Source organism: Carlito syrichta, unplaced genomic scaffold, assembly GCF_000164805.1.
Source record: "Carlito syrichta isolate Samal-C Ts95f unplaced genomic scaffold, Tarsius_syrichta-2.0.1 Scaffold302842, whole genome shotgun sequence".
Classification (NCBI taxonomy): Eukaryota; Metazoa; Chordata; class Mammalia; order Primates; family Tarsiidae; genus Carlito; species Carlito syrichta.
The window spans coordinates 336,277-348,202 of NW_007246938.1; the positions used below are offsets into that span (position 1 = coordinate 336,277).

At 36.6% G+C, this 11,926-nt stretch overlaps 1 protein-coding gene across 1 annotated transcript in view; it reads right to left on the minus strand.

Moving 5' to 3' along the window:
• ZFR (zinc finger RNA binding protein) overlaps nucleotides 1-11,926 on the minus strand; it is a 70,756-nt gene that overhangs the window by 54,226 nt on the left and 4,604 nt on the right. The window contains exons 4-5 of the mRNA XM_008057178.2: nucleotides 9,828-10,046; nucleotides 2,039-2,286 (exon numbers count right to left, since the gene is read on the minus strand). Of these exons, the coding sequence (XP_008055369.2) occupies nucleotides 2,039-2,286; nucleotides 9,828-10,046 (467 nt within the window). The remainder of the gene's footprint in view (nucleotides 1-2,038; nucleotides 2,287-9,827; nucleotides 10,047-11,926) is intronic.

Genomic DNA, 11,926 nt, shown 5'->3' on the forward strand with positions numbered 1-11,926 from the left:
AGCGGCCACTGCACTCCAGTCTGGGCGACAGAGTGAGACTCCAACTCAAAATTTTTGAGTTGGAGTCTCACTTTGTCACCCAGGTTGGAGTGCAGTGGCACACTCATGGCCACCACAGCCTCAACCTGCTAGACTCAGGTGATCCTTCCACCTCAGACTTCCAAGTAGCTGGAACCACAGATATGTGCCACCACGCCTGGCTAATTTTTTGATTTATTGTAGAGACGAGAACTCGCCATGTTGTCCAGCCTCCACTTCCCAAAGTACTGGGATTACAGGAATGAGCCACTGCACCAGCCTCCATGAAGCAGTTTGAACTTCAATTATTTAGGGCAAGTCCTTGATATAGAAGAGTGAGAAAACAAAAGCCCAAAGAAGTTAAGGGCTCTAACTTGCCCAAAGCACATGGTTAGTGGCAGAGCCAGGACTGCAATTTTGACTTCCTAAATCTGAATCAATTTATTCTTTCTTCTTTGTCCATGTCTACGATTTTAACTCTCAATCTCAATGATAATTTTCACTGCAGCTCATTACCCTGTTAAGGTACTGCCTCTGACTTGCAGAAGTACCTGTGACCTGTTCTTCTGTAACCATCCAGCACCCACAAATAAACGATCAGTCTCATATATACTTATTCCAAATGCTGCTGTTAATCTATCACCCTGGTGTCACATTCTGTCCTTTCATATGGGCACCTATATAGTCATTGACTCTCTTATGTCAGTGTCTGGTACTCATGACATCATTCCCTCTAAATAGAGAACACAGAATAGGAAACACTCCTTGAATACTACGATCATCACTCTCACTCCTTCTGAGGTTTACCTTGGGCCCCTGCAAACATTTTCCACATTTCCTCCACCACAGCAATCCACAACAAAACCATTTTCTGCCATATTCAAAAAACAGTGGGAAAGAAAGTTTAATATAACTCGTCAAATATATTAAAATGTTCCCTAATTCACTGATAGTAACTCTATCCTTTCTCCAAATGGAATATATCTTAAGCACAAGTAAGGAAAGTCACTGTTTTTAAAACAAAAGAGGGAGATCTAAGTCCTAGCCATTTAAATTTAAAGGCCTCTCATTATCTACAGTGGCCTAAAGTGGCTCCATGGTAATTAAGAATACTCCCCAAAATTCAGTAGTAAAAGTAGACAGAATTAATCTAGTGAATTTAAAAATATGTAATAGGCAGGGTAGTGAGAGGTGGATTTAACTTGAAGAAACTACTAGAGAGTAAAAACCTAACCTATTATTTTCAAATAACATGCCTTTTATCTACCAAATTTTTATAAAAACTAGATGCAGTTAAGAGTAATAGCAAATAAAGTTGGGAGGAAATCGAACCCATTAACTTATATAAACAAACACCTAAATCACCCATTTTAAAGTTTAGTAACCAGGAACAAAACAGTACCAAAAAAGGAATAAAGGTCTTGCATGGCTCCTTAGTTAGTATTTTTGAAAAAGACATTTCCCTACACCTTTCTTGTTCCCAAAGTTCCTATATTCCTTGTGGAAGAGATTACAGAAATAAGTAACATTCTATCAAGCATATACAAGCATCAGTGTCATGGGAAGTGCAATCCTGAAAATTATAGATTATCAGTAACCAGTTATCTTATAATTGAACAATTTTGTATAAAGGCTTTATGAGGTAAGTTATAAATGTGGAAAAATAGATGAAATAAAAATTCAATCTTATACCCAAATTCTAATTAATCTGACTATAAAATTTAAAACTTAAGTTTTATTTAAAGAGTAGTCTCCTGTCTGAAATAAACTCAATTTGCTCATTAGGTATTTACATTCATAATCACTTTTAGACTTTTTTTTCCCCCTGAATACAATTCTCATGTTTCAAGATAAGCAGGTTTTAAAAAATGACTGTTTAGTGAAATATGTATCCATTACCTAAAAGCTACCTGGAAAAAAATGTAAACCTCTTTGTAGGCACAAGAGTTAGAATATCAACCAAATTTAATTGTCAAAAATAACTACAGAAGACTCAAGGTAAAACATACAACATAAGTACCTGTGGTCCAGCACAGCTGATCTTACAAACATCACAATAGTGAATCTGGGGTGGTTTGGGAGGCTGTTTTGGTTTCAGTTGTTTATTTTGGAATGGTGCTTTTTTAGTAAAGGTGGTCCCTGTCCAGGCAGCTGTTGCAGCAGCAGCAGCTGCTGCTGCTGCTGCCTGCTTCTGTTGCTGCTGCTGCTGTTGATAGTAGGAAGATGCAGCTGAATACACTGCTGCTTCATAACCTGAATAAGACGTACCTTACAAATAAAATCAAACAAAGATTATGTTACATAATTACAGAAGGACAAGTTAAATGTTAGCTATATAAATTCAATAAATCCTGCCAATAAAGGTAGACTTACACGTTCATATTTACAAATAATGTATATCTTAGAAAACAGCTTATCTTCCTTCAATATCAGTTATTCAAGTATTTATAAAACACATGCCAGGTATTATAGAGGTATAAAGAAAGTATACAATTCCCTGCCCTGAAGCAGTTTATAGTTCAACTAGAAGAATGTCATAATGAGTTTGACAGACTTATGAATTTACAAAATCTGTTAATATGTCCCCAACCAAAATCCTCTAAACATATCTGGGAAGTGCTAGACTTGAGGAAGAATCTGAAGTAGGATATTATAAAGTAAAAAACAAAAACTCATGAAAGGTTTGACATTCTTGGTAACTAAGAGGATAAATAAGATAAAAGATGAAAACATTGCAAAGATGACACCAAGATTTTGAGCCTCGCCAATTAACTGATGAGTTGTACAACTGATAAAGCCAAGAAACTACAGAACTGGTTTGGGGAGACGAGAAAAATAAAGCTTAGCAGAAGTTTTTGACATGGAGCTAGAGTTCAGATAAAAATACAGGACAACAGCTAAAATATTTTGGAATCAGCTGGGCGCAGTGGCTCACACCTATAATCCTAGCACTTTGGGAGGCCAAGGTGAGAGGACTGTCTGAGCCCACGGGATCAACACCAGCCTGGGCAACTCGGCAAGACTTCATCTCTACAATAAGTCAAAAAATTAGCCAGGCATGGTGGTGCGTGCCTGTAGTTCCAGCTACTTGGAAGTCTAAGCAGAAGCCATGAACATACTACTGCACTCCAGCCTGGGCGACAGAGTGAGACTCCAACTCAAAAAAAAAAAAAAAAAATTGAAAACAAGGACCCATACATTGGTTATCATCTTCCAAAAAATAAAAAAGCACTGTTTTCTGAGTACAGATCTAACCATTTCCACTGTTCAGAGTCTCTACTGAACAGGTGTATTATGCTAGTTACTAATGTAACATACACATGTTTATGATCAATTATTTACAGATTTTTTTCATTTTTAATTTGACAAAGTTGCTGAGTTTATGTATAAGCATACTTGAAAACTGGAAAACTTACCACTTCTAAACTAAGATCTCCGGAAAATTGGTAGATTCCCTACTCACTATGTATCTATTAGACTTCATTATTCCATTAAGTGGTAATGGATGGGCTAAAAGTGATACAAGCCTCCAGAGAACTACTTAAGGGGAATTAAACTTTTTGGTCTCTGAAATACAGACTGCTATACTCAAAGACTTATGACCCATTAACTCCAGTATATCTATACACACAGGGAAGAAAACATGAATTGGACAGATGAGAGCTAAAATGCATGGAAAATCAGAATTATAGGAATCTGAAACTAGATACACCTAGGAAAGAAAGTAGTCAGGCAACTTTTAAGAAAAGCCTACATAAGACTTTTATGTCAGTCTATTACAGCATATAAATCCTTATGAAATTTTAAGACAGAAAATGTGGTAATAGACAAGAAAAATATATGAAATGAAAACAGGAAGTAGGTGAACATATAAATAAGCATATGATCAGAGAGAAAACAATTGATATGACTGGTTAAAAAAAAAAACTCAATAAACTCTCTGCTGGGTAGTCCTTCCAATGTTCTTTGTTGCTTGAGATAGAAGAACATAAGTTTACAGTCAAATGCTTTCAAGTTTATAGGCAAAAATATATTTAGTTTAAATTTCATTATAAAGAAATACAATTGTCCAATTAAAAATAATAAAGCTGTCTTTATATTGAGACAGATTAGGACCATAATTTTTATGGGAAATCTTCATAATGTCTATTATGAGGACTTCATTAGAAGAACTATAAATCTAGTTCTTCTGCATAGAAACTGTGAAAACGCCACTAACATGACTTTATGTATCAAGGATACAAAAAATAGAATAAGGGCGACAGAGGCCAACAGTGCTCAACTAGGTATTCTAGTTTCTTTAAAGCAAGAGTTCACGATGTAAGAAGCAGTGTGCCAGAGTAGAGTTTTCAGACCCATTCTAGAGGGCAGGTATCACTATCCTTATTTTAAAAGATGAGAAAACTGAGGCTCAGAGATTGTAAGGTCCTTTAAACACTGAGCTAATTTAACCACAAAAAAGAAAAAAAATCACCAGGTTAAGATTAATTTATAAAACAATCTCCACTTGCACACAGGTAGTCTAATACTAACAAAATACAAGTTTAATAATAGCTTGCCACTTAGTTTAAAAAACAAATCAAATCAGGCACTGAAAAGAGGCCCAAAGATTCTGAAACTAGCCGGGCTCGGTGGCTCAGCATGTAATTCCAGCGCTGGGTGACAGAGTAAGACTCCAACTCAAAAACAAACAAACAACAAACAAAAAGATTCTGAAACTGTTAAAGAACACCTTAGGCCGGGTTCGGTGGCTCAGCCTGTAATCCCAGCACTTTGGGAGGTCGAGGCGAGTGGATTGCCTGAGCCCATGGGTTCAAGACCAGTCCGGGTAACTTGGAGAGTTCTCAGCTCCACAATAAGTCAAAAATTGGCTGGGCATGGTAGCACACGCCTGTAGTTCCAGCTACTTGGAAGGATGAGGCTGAAGGATCACCAGAGCCCAGCAGGTTGACGCTGTGGTGGCCGTGAGTGTGCCACTGCACTCCATCCTGGGTGACAGTGAGACACCAACTCAAAAATAAAAATAAAAAAGAATAGAAAAAAAAGAACACCTCAGGCTGGGCTTGGTGGCTCAGCCTGTAATCCCAGCACTTTGGGAGGCCAAGGTGAGTGGATTGCCTGAGCCCGCGGGTTCGAGACCCACCGGGGCAATTTGACAAGACCTCATCTCTACAATAAATCAAAAATTAGCCGGGCGTGGTAGCGCGCGCCTGTAGTTCCAGTTACTTGGAAGGTTGAGGCAGAAGGATCACCGGAGCCCAGCAGGTCAAGGCTGAGGTGGCCAGGAGCGGCCACTGCACTCCAGTGTGAGTGACAGAGTGAAACTTGAGACTCCAACTCAAAAAAAAAAAACAAAAAAACCTTAAATTTATCTATAACTACTAGCAAACAAATGTACATTTCTTATAAAAGCATTGTGGGAAAAACAAATTTTTGGCTATGTCTATAAATTAAGTAAAAGCTCAATTTCTGAAACTAAAATAATTTCACTTAAAAGTACTTTCATAAAAAGTGCTTATTAATCAATAAGCTACAGTATTAGAATAATTAAAATATAATGTTTAAACATACAATATCAGAAGCAAAAAACATATCATTTCAGAAGTAAATTAATCATGTTACAAGTCACCATGTAGTAGGTAGCAATATTCTACAATCCCAGGGAAACAAGTGAGCAGATGCATAAATCTTTACATATAAGGACTGTTCTACCTAGTGCTATTTCCAGTTTTTCTCACATATAAAACTAAACGTCTCCAAATACACACTTTAAAATATAGTGTACAACTATACAATTGAAAATGATTCTAAGCCGGGCTCGGTGGCTCAGTCTGTAATCCCAGCGCTTTGGGAGGCTGAGGTGAATGGATTGTCTGAGCCCGCGGGTTAGAGACCCACCCAGGCAACTTGGCGAAACCTCATCTCCACAATAAGTCAAAAAATTAGCCAGGCGTGGTAGCGCACGCCTGTAGTTCCAGCTACTTGGAAGGCTGAGGCGGAAGGACTGCCGGAGTCCAGCAGGTCGAGGCTGCAGTAACTGGGAGCAGTCACTGCACTCCAGTCTGGGTGACAGAGTGAGACTCCAACTCAAAAATAAAATAAAATAAAGAAAAAGATTCCAAATACCATTGGTATTTTTAAGAAAACTATGCTCCTCTGTGACACTGCTGATTGTGAGTAGGGTATTTATAACAACTTACGGAGTCAAAAAGGAAAGAAGCGCTCAAAGACTAATGAGAATATGTCAAAAAGTCTAAGGAGCTGGTTTGGGGAGAATCCCACTGGCCAAATTTGGATCAACGTGAAGCTCCAAAAAAGAAATGACAGGAATGAATTATAATAAAGTTGCTTTCCATATTCGTGGGTTCTATACTCATAGATTTAACCAACCATGAATTGAAAATATTGGGGGGAAACAATAAAACAATACAAAAACGTATTATAGTTTAACAATTATTTACAGGGCATTTACACTGAATTAGGTATTATAAATAACCTAGAGATTAATTGCAGTATACAAGAGAGTATGCATAGGTTATATACAAATACTATGCCATTTTATATAAGGGGCTTGAACATTTACAAATTTTGGTATCCTTAGGGGTCCTGGAACCAAACCACCAGACACAAGAGACAATTGTAAACTGAATAAAAAAAGGAACCCATAGTAATAATAACAGTAACAAAAAGAAGTGAAAGAAGGGAACTCTTCTTTAGAGAAGAATGCCTAAGAATCAATGTAAAAGGATTTTGCAATTACCATTGTATAAATTCAGTTAAAGATTTTCAAACTATCTCATACCACAGGTTGAAAGAAAGGTGGACAACAAGCCCAGATGATTTGTTAATTACAAAGGAAAAAGGTATCTTTATGATGAAGAGATCTACCACTTTAACCAATGAAGGCATTATCAATTAGGAATAAACTGGTATTATTTATTATGTGCTCCTGATGTGATGAAACGGAAAACTACTCAAGTAGTCTTCTTGCCTAAAAAGCTAACTGAATCTAAACATAAATCATCAGATAAATCCAGATTCTGGGATATTCTACAAGTCAACTGGCATGAACTCTCCAAAAATGTCAATGTCAAGAAAGACAAGATAAAAATAGGGGACTGCGCTAGATGAAAGGACACTAACAAAAAATGACAGCCAATTACACTCCACGATCCTTGACTGGACCCTAAATTGAAGCACAAATATACCAAACACATATAAAGCCCAAACATAAGAGATATTTTTGGACAACTGGAGAAATTTGTCTATTAGATAGCATCCGTGTATAATTCCTTTTTATAATATTGGCACTGTGGTTATGTAAAGAATGTCCCTTCCTGCTTTCTCAAAAAAAAAAAAGGGGGGGGGGGCAACCCCTTTGGGTCCTCTGCCACTGTGGGAGCTCTTCTGTTCTCTCAATAAGTCCTGCTTTCTCAAAAATAAAGGAATATCCTTATTCTAAGAAAATACAAAGTACTGCAACATCTATTACTTATAAAATACACTGCTGAACAATTTGAAAATAGGTTTTAAAAGAAAGGAGAGATAAGCAAATGTGACAAACTATTAATAATTGGTGAACCTAGGTGATTGACTGGCATATGGATATTCCCTGTACTATTTCTTCAATTTTTTTTACAGATTTAAAAATTTCCAAAATAAAAAGTCGGGGAAGTGTTAATCAAAGGGATGATATATCTATATTTAGTGACAGGAAAGGACATTCACAATGACAAGAAAGCAGTCTCTAGAACAGTAGGTGCAAGATAATTTTTTATAAATAAAATATATTTATATATATTACATATATTATTTATATATGTATATTCTAAGGAAGAAAGTTTAAAAAGATATGCACTAAAATATTAATGATAATAGTGCCTAGGGGTAGATTTCTAGCAGTTTAACTTTTTTCTTTATCTATGATTTTTAAATTTCAAAATGATATATTACTCAAGCAACAAAGCAATAAATAAAAAATAATAATCTTCATACTGTGTAAGTAACCAGAAAGAGACAGACAAAGACATACAGAGAGAGAGAGAGAAATAAGGAAAGAGAAGGAGAAGGAGCACATGTAAGAGAGGAACAACGAATAGGCACTTCCTATTTTTTGAAGCTAAAGCGGCCACTTAAAGAAATGTGTTCACTCAGTTTTCACTGCAATTCACTGGTTACAATTATAGCTAGTCAGCCAGATAGGAGGAGACAGAAAAGCTTTATCTGAGAAATCTGAAATGACAAATCTACAAACAATAAACTTAATCGTTTCTTGAGATCTTAACAAAAAGATTTCTTTCCTAAATAGGAAATGTCCTGGACCACGTCTTTAATAGATGATAAAATGCCTTTCTGCTCTAGGCCCCTTTGAAGAGGTCCTCTTCATTCACCCGTCCAGTCACAGTTCTCAGACAATAATGTCTCCTCATTTCAATTCATTTCCATGTGGCTGCCACAATTAACTTACAAATCTGCTCCCGTTCTCCCTTTCTTAACATCTGTCTGTGACCCCCTTTCCGCCCACGAGATAAGGACAGACACCAGAGCAGAGCATATAAAGCTTTATACACTCTGACATTTCTATCCTCATCTCTTCACACTTATTCTATGTATTGCATATTCCAGCCATCTCTGAGAAATGAAAGTGTTATTCACAGCTAATCTGGGGGGGGGGAAGAAAAAGGTATTTGAAAAAAATCACGGTTGGGTATGGTGGCTCACACCTATAATCCCAACACTTTGGGAGACTAAGGTGGAGGATTACTTGAGGCCAAGAGCTCGAGATCAGTCTTGGCAACCAAGTGTGACACCGTCTCTACAAAAAATACAAAAAGAACAAAGAGTCAAGAGTCATAGTGCACACCGGTAGTCCCAGGTACTCAAAAGGTGGAGGCAGGAGGACTGATTGAGCCCAGGAGCTCAAGAATGTAGTTAGCCATGATAGTTGCACTCCAGCCTGGGGAACAGAATGAAACCCCCATATATCTATCTCTGTCTGTCTGTCTCTCTCTCTCAGACACACACACATGAGTAATTCAGTAGCTAGGCTTCTAATATCTAAACTACAACAAAATATCAAGAAGAAATGAAATTGCTCTTACTATCTAAAGTCTTCCGTGGAACAAGACAGAGTATTAAGAAATAAAAAAAAATGCAAAATAACAAACCACAAAGCTGAATGTCTACAAAAAGCAATGTGTGATTTTAATCACCGCAATACTGTGAACTACCTGAGTTAGAAATTAGCAAAAATAATGGACACAGTTCGGTTTTAGTGATCATGCTTCTCTAGCAGAAACATATAATTATTTAAGGAAAATAAATCTATTCTGTCCTTCCCAGAGAGATGTTATAACTGCCATCTTGTGGTATTTATAAAAGGCTACTTAATATTTCCATGATTACTTCTACTTAGAATAAAGAAATACCTCTGAGGGCAAAACAAATATAAATAATTTGGCAGTGGTATTCCCTGAGTATTTTCAAATTCATTTGGAAAAGGCAGAAAGGAAATGATCTTATAGAAGACTGGTGCTCTTCTAATTGAAATGCTAGGCCCAACACTCATAAGACTCATAATGGGCTTTCAAATCCCCAAAGAGCATTTTATATTCTAATAAAATCCTTTTTTAAAAAAGTATAAAACTTACAGTGTGGTCCATTTGTCACATTATGCACATATATTTTTGTCTTTCAATTAATTTAATTCCTATTACTAGGAGGTAAGATAATTCCACAGAAAACTGAAATAGTTTCTAATAAGCCTCTTTCTAATTTGTTTACTCATTTAAACAGTTTATCATTCTTACCAGAATAAGTAACTGCTGTGGTACTATAAGTAGCACTCTGAGTATAGGATGGCACCACAGTAGCCGCAGCTGCTACTGGCTGTACGGTGGAGGATACAGGATAAATGGAGAAAGTAGTGGTAGCTGGACTTGGTGTGGCTGGTTTTATGGCTGTCACTTGTCGAGTTTGCTGGGCTTGAGTATACTGAGTTGCACCTTGGCTATAACCTGCTTTGGGGGCTGAAGTGGGAAAAGAGACATCAGAAAATCAGAAGAGCAAGTCACTATACTTACTGTACTAATAACCTTAAAACTGGAAAGCTTAGGTATAAAAAACCATTTGCTATAAATTTTGTGCCGGCAATTTCCTCTTGGCAAAAAAGGTAAAAATCTTATTACCATTATGAATAAAATGTGTAAATTTATTTACTATCTTCCCAAAATGCTTTTATGTATTTCCAAAATTATATTTTGGCAAACTTTTCAATGATAGGAAATAAAAGTACTACTTGTAACTAATAGAAATAAAAAGTTTTCTGAAAAGAGGGAGTGTGTGCGTGTTTAGGCTAGTCAGTCAACATGAGTTAGGTTTAATGTTGGAGACGGAATAGAGAGAGCCTCAAAGTATGTATTTCAATTCACAGTATAAAAATCTGTTTCATTATATGGAACTTTTTCATATACCATTCATTACATTTTATTGATTTAACCATAATGAATGTCAATCTAATTCTAACAAGATGCTACTGACTTAATTTTTCAAATGTCAATAGTTTGAGCGCAGCTATTCTTTTATTTTATTTTTTTTGAGTTGGAGTCTCACTCTTGTTACTCAGGCTGGAGTGCAATGGCACACTCCCAGCCACCACAGCCTTAACCTGCTGGACTCAGGCAATCCTTCCACCTCAGCTTTCCAAGTAGCCAGAACTACAGGCACATGCTACCACGCCCAGCTAATTTTTTGATTTATTGTAGAGATGAGGTGTCACCATGTTGCCTGGGCTGGTCTCGAATCCGTGGGCTTAGGCAATCCTCTCGCCTCAGTCTCTCAAAGTGCTGGGATTATAGGTGTGAGCTACCATGCTCAGCCAAAGCACAGCTAATCTTAAATGACTACCATTAATGTCTCTTAAATTTTCTGCTTTTGGCCATATTCAGAATAATGTATACTTTTAAAGAATCTTATGCATCTTATTACCAATCACTAAATCAAAAATTAATCAACTTACTTATAATGATCAATAAAGCATATAAATGTTATTTCTGAGAAAGCTCCAAAAATAAGAGGGCCAAACTCATTTTATGCTCAGTTAAGTAAAGGTACCACATAACTTTTATCTGTACCTGTTCATGAAATCTGATCCACACAACTAACACACATATGAAGAAAGTATTTTACAGAGAGGAAAACAATATCTAAGAGTTAAACGACTTACAAAAGTCAAATAGTCAATGCCAGAGCTCAGACTAAAACAAGTTCTTCTGACTTGGATAATTCAGCACTCTTAAGTACAACCTAAACTTGGTAATTATCCAGGAAGTTCACTATAGATTACCATACACATAAATTAATAGAGAAGAGACCCTAAGAAAGTCATTCATTATTATTCAAAATATTTAAAAACCACTTTTAAGGGACTCCAGAGAAGTCTGGGTCAACTACTTAATTTACAGATAAAAGAACAGTTGAAGAAAGGTATGAAGTTATTTCCCCAAATCAGTAGTAAAGCCAGTACTGGAAGCCAATTCTACTTTCTCCTAATCTAAGGCTCTATCCACACCCTCAAGTCATTAGAAAATAATTAAAGGAGTTGCCCATTTTTCAAAACTAACAGAGCTCTGTTTTAAAAATTCTCAATTAAATCTCTACAAAATAATCCATCTTTTAAAGTCTATAAACATTGAGGCTTCTCTGCAAGTGAAATACTTTCTGCATGTGAACCATTCTGAATACTGTATTTAATATTATTGATGGTTGATCACAGAACCAACTGTCATTACAGTTCAGAGAAAAATCAATTGAAAACATGGGTCCAGCCGGGCTCGGTGGCTCAGCCTGTAATCCTGCGCCTTTGGGAGGCTGAGGTGAGTGGATTGCCTGAGCCCGCGGGTACAAGACC